We start from the raw sequence: 21451 nt of genomic DNA, 5'->3' as shown, positions 1-21451 counted from the left end.
ATCCATTATAAATGAACTTCCAAATTTAAATAACACAAATTCATTACAGTTAGGTCTGTTCTGAACACTTGTAGAATATTGTTTCATTAGCCTACTCTTTATTTATTTGGTTGTCTTATAATTTACATCATGTTTTTAATCTATATTTTGATTCCTCTTCATTAAATGTTTAAATTTATAAATATTTCTACCTAATAATTTATCTTGCTGAAGATGGAATATGTATATCTTGAAATGTTAAAGAAGTATATGTTTGTGTCTGGACACACATGTCCATTATTAACTTTGATTGAATCTGTTGCTTGTGGTGAAAGCTCCAGATATTGTATTCCATTTCCAGTGTAGTTTACAAACTTATAATTGAGGTTATCTTATAATTGAATAATATCTTGGTGAGGTTATCAAAGAACTTTTATTCTTGTAGTTCTGTCTCAGTAATTATTCATAAGATATTTTCCATAAAAAATAATGACATTTTTCTTTAAGTGCAATGCTGAAAAAAAAAAAAGTGTTCAAGTTGTGTGTCAAACTAATAGTTTTATAGTTATACAGTATGGTATTACTTCTAAAATTTGGATATATGATTGTAGTTGTTAATATGATTAATCATTGACAGTTTGTTATTGTAGTGTGTTTATATATACTAATTTGAAGTGAGAACACGTGATACATTCTTTCACAATATTGGTAAATTATTTTTACAAGATTTTGATGTAATTAAACTGATGTTTCAATGGAATACATTGTAAAAATTGTAATAATATTAGCATGATAAATTACTTTTAACAGTGGTATGTATCTTAATATAAATGAATTATGAAATATTCGCATTTTATTTGAAAGTATTTCAGCCATTTTTGTTTTCACCCTTTTATGAAGATAGATATTTGCAACTTTAAAATATCTACTTTATCTGTAACATATCTTGTTAAAACACCTTAACCTCCTTAATGGTATTGAAAATCATAATTCTGAACTTAAAACCTTCCCATAACAACCACTCTTGCAAAGGAAGCCATGCCATTTTTTAATCTCTTTGGTGGTAATTTTCTTAATTGTTTTAATAAACTCAAAAAAGTGGAATAATAATAATAAGATAATATTCAAAAACATGGGTTTTAAAAATTTAATGTAACCATAAGAGGTATGTAACTAGGTTTTATTTTTAGTGTTGATAATAAATGCATTTTTTGATTTTCGTTTCTTCTGTGATAGTCTGACATTTGGGGTGTTATGTATCCTTTATCTTTAAGCTTTAATTTGATGTTTACTTCAGTGGGGTCGTGTTATTAGTTTTCACGATATTGTGTTTTTAGATACTCTGAATCAGAGCTCGTTAATATGTGCATACTAGTGAAATAATTTTCATAATTAAATGAAAGAGAACTGTTTTGTGTTACTTTTTTAGTTCTTAGTTTTTCCTAGGATCTAAAGGTAGTAATGGATACATCAATGGGCTGTGAGCACCTTAATGTTGTGGTAATTTACTAATTATTTAATGTGCATAAAATACATACAATCTGCCAGTAACATGAATGACCTGGCTAAACTTTCTCTTGTGAAGAAATACTAATGAGCATTGTATGTGAGTGGACTAATTGTTGGATTAATGATGTGTATATGTTATTAATTTTCTTAGTTGTATGACATTATAAGAAAATTCATGTTAAAAAACAGCTTTCTCAATATTATAGGAATATTCAGAAGACAGTAATTCAGAGCCAGATGTGGATTTAGAAAACCAGTACTATAATTCTAAAGCCTTGAAAGAGGATGATCCTAAAAGTGCTTTGTCTAGTTTTCAGAAGGTTTGTTTATGATCTGTCTGATTTATATTTAACTAAAGTAATGAACCAAGAAGCATGTGCTTACAGTAAGAAAGATCAAGATGACGTACCAATGGTAAAAATTAGAACTGAGAGCTATGTACTTACTGAAAATTGTGACACAGGGGTCAAATGATATTTGGTTGTAAGTAATGTCAACATTTTAGTCACTAATTCAAGATTTAAGAGGACATATTAATTTTTTATCTTTGACTAGGATCCAGTATTTGTCATTATGACCACTATGGGAAAATGAAACTAACATACGAAAACTTTTAATGTACTAAGTGTATTTTCACAACACTTGTCAGGATTTTAGTAAATATTACAAGTCTGGCATACACAAAAAACCAGGGTTTTTAATTTAGTATTTGTACTTGAGATTTGTCTGTAAAATTATGCAACTTCCACTTTGTCAGTACAAGGCAATTTTCATTTTATGAACAAAAATACTTGTTTTCAACTTAGTTTTTTCAAATTTATTTTGCTTAAATTAACCCGTAATACCTCTTTAAAAATATCAATTTATTTTTTTAGTAAGGCTTGATATTTTACTTATTTTCTTGTTTCTAACATTATATGGAATTGGTCCATTTGATTGACTTTGTGACTAACAAAAAGGTTAGAAAATAAATCAAAGTTACTCCTTGTAACAGACAATTGTACATATACAGTTTTACAGCCAAAGCTGGAACATATTTTCATTTAATTTAGTTTTTTTACAGTTCCATTTAGACTCTTGGAGTATGGTAACAACAAAGGATACAATTACTATCATGCAAGTCAATGTACACAACCATGCCCATGCTGAGATTGTGCTATTTGAGTGTTGTTTTGTTATCTAATCTAATAAATTTGTAATTCTTCCATTTCAGCTACATTTGTAATGACAAATTTTAAAAAATGCACACAAAGTTTAATATTCATACCTGGAAACTTTTCTCAGTATTTTGTTTCCATATGTCAAACTCTAGGCCTAAATCTTAGTGATGATAATGTGGTCACAGAAATTGTTCTTTTAATTCTTAATATGCAATTTAAAATATCAAATATTGACACTTACACAAAATATATTCTAAAAGTAATATAATTTATGGGACTTCTTAATTAAAGTAGAAGTCAGTTTGATTTAATGACTGACAAACAATGGAAAATCATTCAAAATTGGTTATTCCAATGACTTTTTGTTAGGAAGGGTGTAGCATGTGGATTTCATTTTATTACACATATGTTAGTAAAGCAAACAACTTGGAGGATACAAATGGATATCTTAGCTCAAGCATAGCTATAATGTATTTGTGAAATTTAATGATCATCTAGGGATAGTAGAACATTTAAATTTGGTATTTTTTAAAAATATTTTGTTCTGAAATTAGAAAGTTAAAACTTGTATAAAATGTATTTTGATGTCAAGTTTTTATAACATACATTAATAATAAAGTTAACTAAATTTTGAATGTAACTGTAAAAAGAAGGCTTAGCATACCCATGTTTGGAGGGTTAATATATTGATGGTATTTAGTATATTGTATTATGCCAATGATTAAGGTCTACCTTAATTGTAAAAATATCACTAAGCTGATTAAAGTTAGATTTAAATGAAATTCTTAGAAACATTATGAAACATAAACACTGGTTTTTGAAGGAACTACTTTCATCAATAAAAATTAGTTTAATTTCTTTTATTGTATCTTATAAAACATTTTTAAACTGTTGAGAAACTCAGGATAATTTTATTTTACTAGAATTCTGGTAAGTAAAAGTAAAACTTTAAGAAGCAGGTCAGATGAATTTAGATTGATTTTTTTTACTAGTGTTTACACTTTCACAATAAAGTCAGAATTTCTCAAAATACATAAAACAGTAACATAACTTTTTAATCACAAATAGTTCACTAGATAAAATCTTAGATGTATTTTGTTAAAATTAATACATGCTTAACTAAATAAAATGCCTAACTAGTTTCAACACACAAAGTATGTCATTATTGTGGAAAACACTGATAGTGTAAAGATGTGCTTGGTGGTTAGTTTTTAATATTACCTTTTAACTTTATTAAAATAAATGTGGCGAGGGGAGTACTGTGTATTAAAACTAGACAGTATTTGGTCAGTTTTATTTTATACATGTGGAAAGGGGAGTACTGTGTATTAAAACTAGACAGTATTTGATCAGTTTTATTTTATACATGTGGAAAGGGGAGTACTGTGTATTAAAACTAGACAGTATTTGGTCAGTTTTATTTTATACATGTGGAAAGGGGAGTACTGTGTATTAAAACTAGACAGTATTTGATCAGTTTTATTTTATACATGTGGAAAGGGGAGTACTGTGTATTAAAACTAGACAGTATTTGGTCAGTTTTCTTTTATACATGTGGAAAGGGGAGTACTGTGTATTAAAACTAGACAGTATTTGGTCAGTTTTATTTTATAAATGTGGAAAGGGGAGTACTGTGTATTAAAACTAGACAGTATTTGATCAGTTTTATTTTATACATGTGGAAAGGGGAGTACTGTGTATTAAAACTAGACAGTATTTGATCAGTTTTATTTTATAAATGTGGAAAGGGGAGTACTGTGTATTAAAACTAGACAGTATTTGGTCAGTTTTATTTTATAAATGTGGAAAGGGGAGTACTGTGTATTAAAACTAGACAGTATTTGGTCAGTTTTATTTTATAAATGTGGCAAGGGGAGTACTGTGTATTAAAACTAGACAGTATTTGGTCAGTTTTATTTTATAAATGTGGAAAGGGGAGTACTGTGTATTAAAACTAGACAGTTGGTCAGTTTTATTTTATAAATGTGGAAAGGGGAGTACTGTGTATCAAAACTAGACAGTATTTGGTCAGTTTTATTTTAGAAATGTGGAAAGGGGAGTACTGTGTATTAAAACTAGACAGTATTTGGTCAGTTTTATTTTATAAATGTGGAAAGGGGAGTACTGTGTATTAAAACTAGACAGTATTTGATCAGTTTTATTTTATACATGTGGAAAGGGGAGTACTGTGTATTAAAACTAGACAGTATTTGGTCAGTTTTATTTTATATATGTGGAAAGGGGAGTACTGTGTATTAAAACTAGACAGTATTTGGTCAGTTTTATTTTATAAATGTGGAAAGGGGAGTACTGTGTATTAAAACTAGACAGTATTTGATCAGTTTTATTTTATACATGTGGAAAGGGGAGTACTGTGTATTAAAACTAGACAGTATTTGGTCAGTTTTATTTTATAAATGTGGCAAGGGGAGTACTGTGTATCAAAACTAGACAGTAGTTGGTCAGTTTTATTTTATAAATGTGGAAAGGGGAGTACTGTGTATTAAAACTAGACAGTATTTGGTCAGTTTTATTTTATAAATGTGGCAAGGGGAGTACTGTGTATTAAAACTAGACAGTATTTGATCAGTTTTATTTTATAAATGTGGAAAGGGGAGTACTGTGTATTAAAACTAGACAGTATTTGGTCAGTTTTATTTTATAAATGTGGCAAGGGGAGTACTGTGTATTAAAACTAGACAGTATTTGATCAGTTTTATTTTATAAATGTGGCAAGGGGAGTACTGTGTATCAAAACTAGACAGTATTTGGTCAGTTTTATTTTATAAATGTGGCAAGGGGAGTACTGTGTATCAAAACTAGACAGTATTTGGTCAGTTTTATTTTATAAATGTGGAAAGGGGAGTACTGTGTATTAAAACTAGACAGTATTTGGTCAGTTTTATTTTATAAATGTGGAAAGGGGAGTACTGTGTATTAAAACTAGACAGTAGGTCAGTTTTATATTATAAATGTGGAAAGGGGAGTACTGTGTATTAAAACTAGACAGTATTTTGTCAGTTTTATTTCTTTTTGTTATATATCACATAAAACTAAGATTATGTTAGAACATGAAAAAAACAATGTTGATCACTGAACAAGTCATTCGTTTTACAGGTTGGGTCAGTATTGCAAAACTATTAAATAATCAGAGACACTTGTAGTCTTAGATCTAATTTTTATTTCCTTCACTTTTTGAAAATCAAGTTAGTTACATGGTGTCACTTTAAACTGAAGTTAACAATATACTGAAGTTGTTATAAGTCATTTTTAGAACAAAATGGTTTACTTGTTTGAATAAGTAAACATTGTGTTGCATGAGTACTGTAACTGTAGTTTAATAGTGAAGCATACAAAAAGCTCGACAGCTAGAGAGTGGATAAAAATTAAAATACAAGTTTTAATGTAAGTACCTAAATTTTGAGAGGGTTATAAACTGTGTCTGTGAGTGCTGTTTTTAGATTACTGTATGTAAAATAATTTTAATGTAACAGTTGTTCTATACACAAAAAATAATCCTGTGAAATGCCTAACTAATTTTTTTAACCAGCTTATCTTATTAATTCAATCACTTCTTTAGAGGTTAAATGTGTTTTATTGTGTTATATATTTATAACTAAATATGCGTGAATATTCAAAGTATAACTTGATAGTTAAAATAATCACAAGATATATGTTTTCAGGTTCTAGACTTGGCATTTAATGGTTTGTTTTAATGCTAAAGTTATAACTAAATTTGTGTTTGTGTATATATAAATTATAACTGTTTGTATAACCTTATTCTCATATTCCTCTAGGTTCTGGATTTGGAAGGAGGTGACAAAGGGGAGTGGGGCTTCAAAGCTTTAAAACAAATGATAAAAATTAACTTTAAATTAGTAAGTATGTTTAATAGGCTTGAAAACATTATTTATGATTTGTTATTCTTCAATTTAAAAGTTTTCAGTTTGGTTTTGATACTTAATATTTAAATCATAATAAGAAAAATTGATATCTTGTTCAAAACACATTTTATACCAACGTAACCTCAAACCTGAAAATGTAGGAAAGTCTAAAATTTAAAACAATAATAAGCCAGGTAAAATAGTTACAGTACATACAAACCTTGCTGGGTAGCAGTGTGAGTTATTGTTATATGTTAACACAATTTTGATTATTCACTGTATGATATTTATTTACAACTTTCTGTTATCTACATTCTTTTCTCTCCATTACTCTAGTCTCAAGTAAGTATATTTTAAAATTTTTATCACCTTTTATGACTAAATATGAGATAAAAGAGTGTTAATTGAGTAAATGGTTGAAATATCTATCGTGCTGTGTGTACATGTGGTGACATGGAAAATTTGTATCTATCGTGCTGTGTGTACATGTGGTGATGTGAAAAATTTGCATCTATCGTGCTGTGTGTACATGTGGTGACGTGAAAAATTTGCATCTATCGTGCTGTGTGTACATGTGGTGACAATGAAAATTTGTATCTATCGTGCTGTGTGTACATGTGGTGACGTGAAAAATTTGCATCTATCGTGCTGTGTGTACATGTGGTGACAATGAAAATTTGTATCTATCGTGCTGTGTGTGCATGTGGTGACGTAGAAAATTTGTATCTATCGTGCTGTGTGTGCATGTGGTGATGTAGAAAATTTGTATCTATCGTGCTGTGTGTACATGTGGTGACGTGGAAAATTTGTATCTATCGTGCTGTGTGTACATGTGGTGACGTAGAAAATTTGTATCTATAGTGCTGTGTGTGTGCATGTGGTGGCGTAGAAAATTTGTATCTATTGTGCTGTGTGTGCATGTGGTGACGTAGAAAATTGTATCTATGGTGCTGTCTGTGCATGTGGTGATGTAGAAAATTTGTGTGGTAAGTCGGGAAAACAGTTTTGGAAAGAATATGACAATCCTGTTTATTGAACTTGTAAATTATAACATTTTATTTAATAATTTTATCTTAAGAGTATGGAAGGAAAACAAATTAAATATCCATGAAAATATGTTACAAGAATGAAGAATATCATATTGCATGTGAAGATCAAACAGATAGGATGCATCACTATTTGTTGCATGTAAAGAGCAAACAGATAGGATGCATCACTATTTGTTGCATGTAAAGATCAAACAGATAGGATGCATCACTATTTGTTGCATGTAAAGATCAAACATAGGATGTATCGCTATTTGTTCTTTGTAAAGATCAAACAGATAGCCTCACAACCACTTTTACTAAATTAATAAGTTTTGTTCCAATAATGATGTAAAACTAATGTTATTGTAACAAAAGTACAACATTACAAGGAAACTGAATGAAGTGTCCATCTGCTAAAGTTGAGGTTAATAGTGAAGTATAGCACATATTAGGTCGACGATAGTCTTGTTGCAGTAATTTTAGAAATACATAACTTTGATGGAAGAATTAGCCACACAAAATAATAAACCAATTAAGTTAAAAGTTCCAGTGGATATTTTAAGATGGAGAAATGTTGTGCATTTTTGTACCATCTTTTCAATATTGCTGTTTACCCTGATAGATGAAGTCACACAATAGGTATGCATCAGCAAGCAGCAAAGCTACTGTATTGAAAGCTTAATGTTCATGATGCTATGGAACATTGGTTCAAAAAATGAGTTTAACAAAAAAAACAAAAAACATTATATTCGGAGTACTTTTGAAGGGTGGACCTTTATCTGTCAGGGGCAGACTGTTTGCAGCCGATGAGATGACCATAATACGTACAGCTGATAAAATAAAAATCTTTGTGGTCGTAAATATGTTTTGCAATATTTTCAAACTTTTTCACTGCCATGTTTATAGATAAACAACTCTGATAATACCAGGATTATTATTAACTCCACATAAGAAGAAACAAAAAAAACCAACACATTAATATTTCACTAATATGAAATATGGGTAATTTTGGGAAGTTTGAAGGGGAATAACCTTTCTTCATAATTGATCAAGTTTCAGACTCTAGTGTGGTTAATATCATACTTTTTTGAGATTACAACAAAAGTTTAATGTGTTTCCCTTAGATGTGTTGTGAAAGTGCTGTGTTGTGTGACTTGGCAGTAGTATGAGTTTCTAAATGATTAATTGTTGGGCCTAAGTGTCATGTATCTGATGGTAATTTTCATATTTTTATCATTTTTCTTAATGCTTTTTTAAACTACACTTTGTTAGAACTGTGCAGTTACTGCAGTTTTGTAATGAATTAATTGTCCTTCCCACAAGTTGATTTCTTGAATAAGGGTATTATTACTATTCTCCTCGGTGTAGATTCGGTGCGTGGTTAGGGGAACTCCAAGGGAAGATTCTGTTCTCTTAGATTACCTCCTCTGGGATCTAAACACCCACCCACATGTTTGCCATACATGACACCCGTGAAGGGGAGGAGAGGATCCTGGTGGTTGAGGGTACAACCCTAAAACACCACTTTGGCCTTGAATTTCTGTAGGCGGGCAGCCTTTGGGTGGTCTCCCTTGGGTCAGTCGGCTGGTCCAACCAAGTACCAGTATTGGAAGTTCTCAACAGGTGTTGTGGACATTGTATCTGATGCTGGTGCTTGGATATAGTGCTCATAAAACCCTGGTGTTGCTGAAGTGTCCTTAATTGACTTTGTAGTGCGTCCCCTTGTAGGGCTCCATGGTAGGTGAGGTCAGTGGGCACCAAAATTTTCTTTTTTTCCTATGGATCCTCCTAATAAAAATTTAAATAAAATAGTGAAACAACAGTCAGTAGGTAAACAACCATGTCTTGAAGACTCTGATCAGTAATCTTCAACATTTGTACCACAGGTTGTACCTCATTTTCTCATCCAACATTCTCTTTCAGAAAAACCTTTAGGGCAAATGTCTCCCTTTTTTATTCAGAAGGGATTAGAGGGACTTGCTGGCTCTCCAAACTCAGTCAAAAAGCTTTGCTCTGGTGACATATAGGTGGAAACATCCACATCTCAACACAGTGAATTACTCTTGCATTCAAAGGTGATTGGGGATATACCTATTGAGGTTACACCTCATGCTACTTTGAATACATCACAAGGAGTTATTGTTGAGAGGGATTTGAAGAACATCCCTGAGACAAAGATTATCGCTGGTTTCTCCACTCCAGGAGTTTCTGCAGTGAGGAGCATCTCCACTCGCCGACAAATATCCTCATTTTGACATTTACATAACCACGTGCACCTACCACCATCAAGGCAGGTTATCTTATCTACATTCCAAACCCTCTCTGATGTTTCCAGTGTCAGAGGTTTGGTCACTCAAAGATGTCCTGTCGTGGTTCCCTGACGTGCTCGTTGTAGTAGCAAGGACCACGATGCCTATGAGTGTGAGATGGATCCACATTGTGTCAATTTCAATGGTTCTCACCCTTCCTACTTTCAGTCTTGCCCCAAATGGTTGAAGGAAAAAGAGGTGCAGCATTTGAAAATGACTCGTAACATTACTTATTCTGAGGCTCAAAAATTGCTGTTCACCACTTGATCTCAGACAAGGCTGCACTTCGTTCCACAACTACAGTGGGAGTGCAGACAGATCTCTCTGTGCCTCCAAGAGAATCATTCTCAAAACAAATGAAAAGCCTTTTGGCTTCCATGGTTAAAAACGTTGATGAATCAACTTCTCCACCCATCTCTGTTCCTCCCACACATTCCAACATTTTGCCAGGTATCCAGCACTTCTGCTTCTTTCACCTTCTTAGCAATCAAGACTCAGGCAGAGCAATCACCTTTTTCCTTTCGAGCTGATTGTTTCTGTGACTATAATTGCCTTTTACACTGGTGGAATTCAAACTGGCTTTTATTGGTCTGGTAGTACATCAGTTGAGCCTGATGATGTACACTATGAAATGCTGCACCATCTATCTCCTGCTTATCTTGCTATTCTTCTGATTGTTTTAACCATATCTGGCAGTAAAATGTTTTTCCTGATGCCTGGCACCAGGCTATTGTCTGGCCTTTCTCCAAGTCTGGGAAGGATCCCAAAACTCCTTCAAACTACTGTCCAATTGCTTTGAAAAGCTGTCTCTGTAAGACCTTAGAGAAAATGGTTAATGCTCGTCTTGTTTGGTTCCTCGAATCAAACAACCTCCTCTCGCCCACCAGTGTGGGTTCTGATGACAGCACTCCACCATGGACCAACTGATTTGACTTGAAATGCCAGTCAGAGAAGCCTTTCTCAAATTACATCTTGTATGAATATTCTTTGACATTGAGAAGGCTTATGATACAACATGGTATGGCATTTTGTGAGACCTCTATATATATGGGCTATGTGGCCATTTGCCCATTTTCATTGAAATTTTTTAATTGACAGGAGATTCCAAGTTCGCGTGGATTCGACACTTTACCGTTCTTTTCTACAGGAACTTGGAGTCCCTCAGGGCTGTGTTTTTAAGTGCCACACTTTTCAGTATAAAAGTGAATGCCATCACTGAACAACTCCCTCTCATTGTTGCAAACGGGCTCTATGTCGACAACTTTCACATCTCATGTCAGTCGTCGAACATGAGGTACATTGAGTAGCAGCTACAGACTGCTCTTAACTGTTTACTGAAGTGGACCACAGCTAACAGCTTTACCTTCTCTTTGCATGCACTTTTGCCGTCAACAGGGTATTCACCCTGATCCTAAATTCCGTATCAGTGAAGTTGTGTTGCCTGTGGTCCCTGAGACCAAGTTCTTGGGGCTTTTATTTGACTGTAAACTGACCTTTATACCTCACATCAAGCAACTACGGGTCAAATGTACAAGAGCACTGAACATCCTCTGTGTCCTCTCTACCACCAATTGAGGAGCAGATTGATGTTCTATGTTAAAGATATATTATGCTCTTATTTGATCAAAACTCAACTATGGATCACTGGTCTATGGCTCTGCCAGACCCTCCGCCTTAAATATGCTGGACACTGGGGCTTTCTGCACCTGCCCAGTTCAGAGCTTATACGTAGAGTCTCTTGAACTTTCTTTGTACCTTTGCTGTCTGCAACTGTCTTTACTATATTCTTTGAAACTTTGTTCCTTACCAAAGCATCTCACCTGAAGTTGTGTTTTCCTTCGTGGGTGGGCCATACTTTTTCAGAACAAATGATCTGTCATTGCTCTTTTTGGCCTTCACATCCAGGTGCAATTGGATGAATTGAATCTGTCCTTGAATAACATTGCAGTATCTACTGGTCAGCCCATCCTACCATGGCTTATTACAGTCCTTAAATGTGATCTTTCTTTAAGTCATCTGAGAAGAGCAGATACTCCAGATTGGAAGTACCGTCTTTCATTTCCTGAACATCTTTCAAACAATCTTTCCAATTTATATGGATGGTTCCAAATCAGGTGAATCTGTGGCTTCTGCCATGGTTTGTTGTGGTTTGTTATGGTTGCATGCATAATCTCCTCTACAGCTTCTGTGTTCACTGCTGAACTGTACACCATTTTTCTTGCCATGGATCATATACTCCAACTGCACTATTTATACTGACTTGCTTAGTTCTCTACTGGCTCTGGAATTGCTTCACACCTTGTTCTCACTGATATTCAAACCTGACTGGCCCATTTCTCATTAACATCTACTTCTATCAAGTTTTTATAAATACCGGGCCACGTTGGTATTCTCAGGAACGAGCTTGTAGACACGACAGCTAAATCTATCTGCTCTGGCACTATCACCGTAGTGCCTATTCCATACATGGGCTATGGTTCTGTATTCAAGGCTCGGCTCCATGCCAGCTGGCAGTCAACTTGGAGTGAGCAATGTGAAAACAAGCTTTTCCAAATAAAACCCTATATTGGACTTTGGCCGTCTTGCTTCCATAAGGATTGGAAGGAGGAATTTGTTCTAACTAGACTGTGCATTGGTCACAGTTTATTAACTCACTGTTTTCTTTTATCTGAAACTGATGTACCAGTGTGTAGTCTATGTAACACTCAAATCACTATAAGCCACATTTTACTTTTTTGCCATCGTTATGACTCTCAACGATGGTACCATTTTAAACATGTTCTGTCTCAAGGTTTGTCCATAACATTAGACAGTGTTATTGGTGACAGTGACACTGTCCACCTTGATAAAGTTTTTTAAAGGCCATTAATCTTTTTAATGTCATTTAGGTGTTTTATATTTATTCATTAAACCTTTTTAATTGTGGTTTTCATTTTAAGAATCACAATTTCTCTAGTTCCATTTGAAATTAGAAAATGGTTGTAACATTAAATAACTTGACACCAGGACTGAAAAGGCCAACTTCAGGTGACTAACGCTGCTGTTTGAACTACCCGTTAGTCATCATGGCGAGTTATTATTACAGGTTTGCTACATGTCTTTTAAAACTTTTATTACTTTTTGATAATGGCCGTATTGACATAATCTGTCACCTGGACTGAAAAGGCCAACTTCAGGTGACTAACGCTGTTGTTTGAACTACCCATTAGTCATCATGGCGAGTTATTATTACAAGTTTGCTACATGTCTTTTAAAACTTTTATTACTTTTTGATAATGGCCGTAATGACATAATCTGTAACCAGGACTGGAAAGGCCAACTTCAGGTGACAGTGGTTCTTGTATTTACCTGTTAGTCATCCTGGCGGGTTGTGATAATTACCATTATGCTACAGAAAGTCCTTTACAACTTCTCTTGCTGTGGTTTCTCTCTTAACTTTGTAGACTGGATGTCAACATTGATTTTATGCTATTTATGTTTTTAAATACTGTTTTGTTATACCTTCATCTCCTTTTATGAATTTTACTACATTTACTTTAGTTTTACCTTTTTATTAGACGTTTGGTGCAGATAGCCTAACTGCTTTGTGCCACAAAACACTAAATCAACCAACCAACCATTATTACTATTTTAATTTTGTATTTTTATTTTAAGACTTTAGAGCCACATAATTAATAAAATTTGGTAATTATCTTGCTCTTTAATTAATTACTTTGAACTAATCAAAGATTCTTTGTGAGGTGGCTAAAAGTATGGTTGGTGATCAGTTGTTGGGTAGTTTTGTGCATATCAACCAGACAGGTATCATGATAATTGTTTGACTGCTTGATAAGTAGAATAACTAAAAACATTAGTGACAATATTTCAGTCATTAGGTTGGTGGAATAATTGAAAACATAAATGTGGAGGACTGGATTACGGTTTTGACATCAGTTTAATTGTAATTTTTATCTCTGGATTGCTGGAATAATTAGAAATGGTAATAATGAGAAACTAATTGTGTTTTTGGTTAATCAGTTGTATGGTATGACATCAATTGATACTCTTAGGTTATTGATTATACACAGTTAATCATTCAACTCTACCTTTCATTTAATGTGGTAAACATCTGTGATGATGAGAAAACCCACTTGTAGAGAAAATTAAGTATTTAAAAACATCTGGTATGGGTTGAGAAAGCACTGACAGAGGAGCAAACAATCTAAACTGACAAACACAACACCAACATTATTTATAAAATACAATGTGATTATTGCCACAACTTCTATATTGGAGAAACAAGTAGAAAAATGGAAACCAGGTTCAAAGAACATAAGTCACCTTCACCGTTTTGAACACTGCAAATCGAATAAACACAACATAACCATAGAAAATACCCAAATACTAAATAAAGAAACAAACATAAACAAAATGCAAAATTAAAGAAGTCTTACTCACACAACAACTCAAGCCCAAAATAAACCAATACAAAGGAACACCTTTGTACCTATATTAATAAATATAATCCAACATCTAAGCATGCTGTCTACATTCCTTCACTCAGTTACACAACCCCCTTCAAACATGTGGTCAACTATTGGTCAGTTGCCTCTTTCTTTCTTTGTGAACCTGACGATGACCGAAGAAGATTGTAACATTGTTCACTCCTCTTTTAGTGCTTTCTCTACCCATACCAGCTGTTTGTAAATATATAATGTGATAGACATCTTCATATATAACAATCCAGGATTAAGTTATTTTTTAACCCTGAACTGTTGTACAATAAAATGCCATATGTAATGTAATCCAGAACCTGCAACAAATGGAAAGTACAGTTGCTACTATCCTGTGGGATTTTCCTTACAAATATTCATAATCCAATTTGACTCATACTTTGTTCAAAGTAATTGTCCCTACAACTGAATGTGGTAAAGCTATTAAAGGTTCTTATCATAGTGTGTTACAGGTAATATATAATTCAATGAAAACAATAGTACATTGTTTTATTTAGCAAGAAAGTTTATCATGCTACCAGATCACCACTTTGTAGAGACTAAATGATGCTTGAGTTTTAATTGAAATTTTAAAAGAAGGGTTAAAGTTGTGGTAATATAACAAATCTTTCATTTTAGACATTTTGATTTTTTTCTGTAATTCCATTGTCAGTATAAAAAAACTTTTATAAACTTAATGAGACACAAGCTTTTAAGTAAAATTTTATTAACACAGATGAATGTTAAGAAATAACACATCAAAATCACTAAAATATTTGTTTTATAGTACAGGCAGGAAGAAACTATAGGAACACGTGTTCAATGACATATCAATAAATCAAACATCCTAATATTTCTGTGTTAGGAAGTGTTTATAAAAGCACATGATGATAGCTGCCAGAATTTTGTTTTCTATTATCAGTGCCTTCTGTCCAGCTGGAGCTAATTGTAACTAGTCAGTGTCCTGTTTATGTAAAAGGATTAGCAACCTGATGATACATTTTGTTAAAACTGTTATTAATCCATTTCTGGTATATTATGACAAACAAGGTTACATCAGTTGGTTATTTAGTAATTGTTGTGTCTTTGAGTGATTGTAAAAGTAATGAAAGTTTACTTCTTGTACCATTTTTTATCTGAAGCAATCTTACCCTAAACAATGCTGTCTAGGTTTGTAGTTTGTAATAAGTAAGCAATATATTAAGTTGAAACTACACTATTATTTATAAATATAAGGTAAATAGAAACAAGAGTAGTTATTGTGATTATATTTATTTAACCAAAAGTGGCATGATCGTATTAGGTCATCCCTTAATTAATGTCCGATTTTAGGTTCAGAAACAGAGAGAGGATTTTGAATGCTTTTTATGTTATTTAATCAATAATGTATGTTCCATTATTATTAGTTACTTCCTGCCAACGATTCACAAGTTTCTAAATGCCACTTCAGTAAAATTCTTGGGGGTTGGAGGAAAAGAATGTAGAGAGGGTAGTTTTGACATCTTCATGTGTTCCAAGCTCTTTTTATCAAAATAATTCTGCAAACTTCGGAATAGATGATAATCAGATAGGACAAGGTCTGGAGGATGTGGATGTTTTTCCCAATCTAGCTCTTCAATTTTTGCAGATGTGATTCTTGCTGTATGGGGTCATGCATTATCCTGGTGTAACACAACACTTTTACAATTGATCACAGCAGGCCTCTTTTCTTTCAGTGCAACATTCAGGTGCTCTAACTGTGGACAATAGAAGTCTGATGTAATTGTTACACTGAGCAGCAGCAACTCAAAGTGGATCACACTAACAGTATTTCACGAAACATTTAACAAGACTTTCCAAGGGTGGAGGTCCATTTTGGGCTGTGCTTTAACCAGTTTACCTGCTCTGAGCCATTGTCTGCAGCATTTAACATGTTTATAATTATTGATGATGTGCTAAAGACAAAAAGTCTTGATAAAACTGAAATAGAAACCCTTATAATCTGAGCACTTTCAAAAGGTTCACCTTTTGAAAGCACTTGAGTTATAAGGGTTTCTATTTAAGTTTTAACATCTTTAAAATATATCCATGTTTCATCTCCGTCACTAACCTAAGTGAGTTATATTAGCGACAGTGCAGAGAAGTGCATGTGTCAACTCTTACTTTAAGGTTGGCTTCTGTCAAATTGTGGGAGATCCATTTTTCAAGCTCTTGCAAATGATGGTGAGCTGTTGAATGGGTTGAATTAAGATTTTGTGTTAATTCTTCAACTGTTACAACACAATCTTCATCAAGTGCAGCAAGTCATCATTAAACTCGACAGGACGACCTGAACGTGACGCATCACTTAAACTGTGGTCACCTGATCTGAATTTCTGAAACCATTTTCAAAATTTTCTTTCATTGAGAAACTGCACCATAAACACCTTGAATGTTTCATGTAGTTTCTGCTGTACTGTTGCCATTTCTAAACTCATAAAGTGTTGTATGCCTAATGTGCTCCTCGGACACATCCATATTCATAAGGGTTTATTTGATTAACGATTTGAAAAAGTGGAGTTGGGTTAGTTTCTTTTATTTGTCTGAACATTCTTGTACACATCCTATTACATATTTTAGTCCTTAAAGCCTTCTACAAAGGCGACACACTTTCTATATTAAATTTTCAGACATTACTTATGGGATGACCTGATACTTGCGAGTTGTATGCAAGCAGAATCTATACATATAGTTCCTTGTAGTTGTTTTAGTGGATGTTTTAATTAATGTTTTTTGGTTAGTTGGAACAGTTGGAAACACTAGTTTTGATTAGTTGATTATGGTCACTACATTAATTTATTTAATGGTAATTTGATTAATCAATAATATTATGTTATCATAATCAGTATTGTCAATGCTTATAATTAATTATGTTGATTAATTAAGCAGCTCTAGGTAAATTTGGTACCTCTGCTTGTGAGCATAACCAACCTTTTACAATTTACTTTAGTAAATTAGTGAAATAATCATTGTTACTTTTAGTCTTAAGTTACTTCAGAAATGATGTTCATATAGAAATACCTCACTAATGCAAGTGTGATTTGTGTGAAAATGAACTTGCTTCTCACGTCAATAACTAACACTGATACAAATATTCCACACAATGAGTGGCACTCTAGCATCTATAGAAAAAAGCAAAACAACTCAATTCTTTACTGATTCACTGCTCTTCATTTCTCATATTTATAATGTCTCTGTTTCTGGATACTTTGTAAAGTTACTAAAGTTTTGTGTGATGTCATCTATAACATCCTAGCCTACTCTCAAAAAATTTTGATATGAATGTTGTATGCCATCTAGTTAATGTCACAATTAAAACTTTGAAATCACAGCCTATAACAGTAATTTAATTATTAGTATCACGGTGACAAAGATTTAATGTTAAGCCTAATGCTGTAACTTTAGGCTTAGATGTACCTGCAGTCATATAATCTGGAAGAGGTATTAAAATAATAAACTTTAATTTTACCAAAATGATATCAGTATTCTTCAGAAGAAAATATTAATGTATGACAACAAATATTTTTATTTTTGTGTGTCTCAAACATATTTGAACCAAACTGTTACTTTCAATAGATATTTTTAAACTATAGGTTTTATAAATGTTTATAAATGTTGTTTCACATGATATATTTTTAGTATTTTGATTAATTCAGTGTTCTAGCATACTTAGGTAAAAACTATATTTGTTGTATGTATTTCCACTTTTGTTGTATACTGAACATACAGTTTATATACAATTGGTAGTTCACCATATCTTATTAAACTTATTTGAAAATAAGTATGTTTTACTTAATTAATTTATGTTACAGTGCATGTATACATCTTTTACAAACCAGATTAAAGGGATTTCAATTGTATACCTTGGTAAAATAAAACAACAAAAACAAATAATTTTTAAATTATTTAATATTTTGAATCTAATGTTCAACAATGACATTAAATCAAACATGAAAGAATTTAGACTAAAGAACCATGATAACATATTGAATGTATTCATTATATTTTCATTTATGCCTCGCTAACTGTGTAAATGCTGATGACATGTAGTTGGAGTACGTAAATGTTAACACTTGTTTCTTTTTCAGAGCAACTACAAAGAGATGATGTCCCGATACAAACAGCTCCTGACCTACATCAAAAGTGCCGTCACTAGAAATTATTCAGAAAAATCCATTAATGCTATTTTAGATTACATTTCAACTTCCAAACAGGTACAAATTAATGTTAATATCAGAAATAATCTGTTTTTGTCCCCTCATTGGACTCAGCAGATAGCTCAGTATGGCTTTGTTCCCTCAATGGACTCAGCAGATAGTTCAGTATGGCTTTGTCCCTTCATTGGACTCAGCAGATAGCTCAGTGTGGCTTTGTCCCATCATTGGACTCAGCAGATAGCTCAGTGTGGCTTTGTCCCCTCAATGGGCTCAGCAGATAGCTCAGTGTGGCTTTGTCCCCTCAATGGGCTCAGCAGATAGCTCAGTGTGGTTTTGTCCCTTCATTGGACTCAGCAGATAGCTCAGTATGGCTTTGTCCCTTCATTGGACTCAGCAGATAGCTCAGTATGGCTTTGTCCCCTCATTGGACTCAGCAGATAGCTCAGTATGGCTTTGTCCCTCATTGGACTCAGCAGATAGCTCAGTATGGCTTTGTCATTGGACTCAGCAGATAGCTCAGTATGGCTTTGTCCCCTCATTGGACTCAGCAGATAGCTCAGTATGGCTTTGTCCCCTCATTGGACTCAGCAGATAGCTCAGTATGGCTTTGTCCCCTCATTGGACTCAGCAGATAGCTCAGTATGGCTTTGTCCCCTCATTGGACTCAGCAGATAGCTCAGTATGGCTTTGTCCCCTCATTGGACTCAGCAGATAGCTCAGTATGGCTTTGTCCCCTCATTGGACTCAGCAGATAGCTCAGTATGGCTTTGTCCCCTCATTGGACTCAGCAGATAGCTCAGTATGGCTTTGTCCCCTCAATTCAGCAGATAGCTCAGTATGGCTTTGCTATAAGAAAAACACCTGCTGTTTTTGTCCAATTGAAGATGGATGGTTACTAAAATTTGTATTCACTGAATAGAGAAATATTTAGTGAATTTATATTGTCTTTACGCTAGAGAGTAAATAATAGTGCATCTTCCAAGAATTGTGGTATTGCACAAGGTAGGACTGCATTATATACACAGGGACCAGAAGAACCAGCAGGAATTATAGAAGCTTTATTTGTAAGGAAAGAAATTGATAAATAAAGAAAGAAAATATTAAAATGATATGTATATAAAAGTGAATGAATCATTATTAATAAAACATGATTAAAAAACATGTTCCATTTAAATTTATTAAATAACTTTTAGCTATGACTTCTGTGTAAACCATTTTATATTAATAATAGATAAACACGTAATACCATGTAAGGTAATTTAAAATATATTTAAATTCATATTATTGTAACAGTACCAAATGTTTATGCTTACTTATTTGACTTCTAACTTTTTTTTGATCCAGTGTTCAACAGAAGAGAGCATGTGAAATGTTGGAACTGGTGTCCATATAAATTTGTTGTCCTATTGTGGATGATTTCAGTTTTATTGTACATTCTGTTCTCTTTCTTTTACAAATAAGTGAAGCATCTTTGAATAGAATTTATTATCAGTTGTGTGAAAAAGGCTGAAGTATTTTTTTGAAGATTTCATTGATTTATTAAGAACAGTTCTTTATGATTGATCTTTTTGGATGTGAGCACAGCTTGCATGATGTCTCAGCCATCCCAGCAAGTGTATACTGGTTATTTTTAAATTAAAAGCTTTATGTATCAAGGAGAAGCTAAGGGAATTCTATCTTGAAAACAGCAATGGATTGATTTCAAAGTGATCAGTGCCTTTAATGAGCAAGAGATGTGTGAAAATGGCTACAGTAACAATTATTAGATTGAAATAACTTTAATTATTGCATCATTCATTAATGAAAAATATTACTTGTTATATTATTGTGTCAAAGAAAAATGGTTGTGTATAAAGGAATAGAAGTTATGGTAAGTATGCAACTGTACCAGAAGACCTAGCTGGGTGGACAGGAAGCTATGGTAAGTATGCAACTGTACCAGAAGACCCAGCTGGGTGGAGAGGAAGCTATGGTAAGTATGCAACTGTACCAGAAGACCTAGATGGGTGGAGAGGAAGCTGTGGTAAGTATGCAACTGTACCAGAAGACCTAGCTGGGTGGAGAAAGCTATGGTAAGTATGCAACTGTACCAGAAGACCCAGCTGGGTGGAGAGGAAGCTATGGTAAGTATGCAACTGTACCAGAAGACCTAGATGGGTGGAGAGGAAGCTGTGGTAAGTATGCAACTGTACCAGAAGACCTAGCTGGGTGGACAGAAAGCTATGGTAAGTATGCAACTGTACCAGAAGACCTAGATGGGTGGAGAGGAAGCTGTGGTAAGTATGCAACTGTACCAGAAGACCTAGCTGGGTGGAGAGGAAGCTGTGGTAAGTATGCAACTGTACCAGAAGACCTAGCTGGGTGGACAGAAAGCTATGGTAAGTATGCAACTGTACCAGAAGACCCAGCTGGGTGGAGAGGAAGCTATGGTAAGTATGCAACTGTACCAGAAGACCTAGATGGGTGGAGAGGAAGCTGTGGTAAGTATGCAACTGTACCAGAAGACCTAGCTGGGTGGAGAGGAAGCTGTGGTAAGTATGCAACTGTACCAGAAGACCTAGCTGGGTGGACAGAAAGCTATGGTAAGTATGCAACTGTACCAGAAGACCCAGCTGGGTGGAGAGGAAGCTATGGTAAGTATGCAACTGTACCAGAAGACCTAGATGGGTGGAGAGGAAGCTGTGGTAAGTATGCAACTGTACCAGAAGACCTAGCTGGGTGGACAGAGGAAGCTATGGTAAGTATGCAACTGTACCAGAAGACCCAGCTGGGTGGAGAGGAAGCTATGGTAAGTATGCAACTGTACCAGAAGACCTAGATGGGTGGAGAGGAAGCTGTGGTAAGTATGCAACTGTACCAGAAGACCTAGCTGGGTGGAGAGGAAGCTGTGGTAAGTATGCAACTGTACCAGAAGACCCAGCTGGGTGGAGAGGAA

The 21451-nt window shown here is 33.8% G+C and overlaps 1 protein-coding gene across 1 annotated transcript in view; it reads left to right on the top strand.

Annotated features, from left to right (window-relative positions):
• The window catches only part of LOC143239956 (COP9 signalosome complex subunit 2), a 38875-nt gene that overhangs the window by 839 nt on the left and 16585 nt on the right, over positions 1 to 21451 (top strand). The window contains exons 2-4 of the mRNA XM_076481644.1: positions 1695 to 1808; positions 6446 to 6526; positions 18448 to 18573. Of these exons, the coding sequence (XP_076337759.1) occupies positions 1695 to 1808; positions 6446 to 6526; positions 18448 to 18573 (321 nt within the window). The remainder of the gene's footprint in view (positions 1 to 1694; positions 1809 to 6445; positions 6527 to 18447; positions 18574 to 21451) is intronic.

This window comes from Tachypleus tridentatus, chromosome 13 (genome assembly GCF_004210375.1).
Source record: "Tachypleus tridentatus isolate NWPU-2018 chromosome 13, ASM421037v1, whole genome shotgun sequence".
In the NCBI taxonomy this organism is placed as follows: Eukaryota; Metazoa; Arthropoda; class Merostomata; order Xiphosura; family Limulidae; genus Tachypleus; species Tachypleus tridentatus.
The sequence above is the reverse complement of the archived record's forward strand: the minus strand, read 5'-3'. Positions and strand labels throughout refer to the sequence as shown.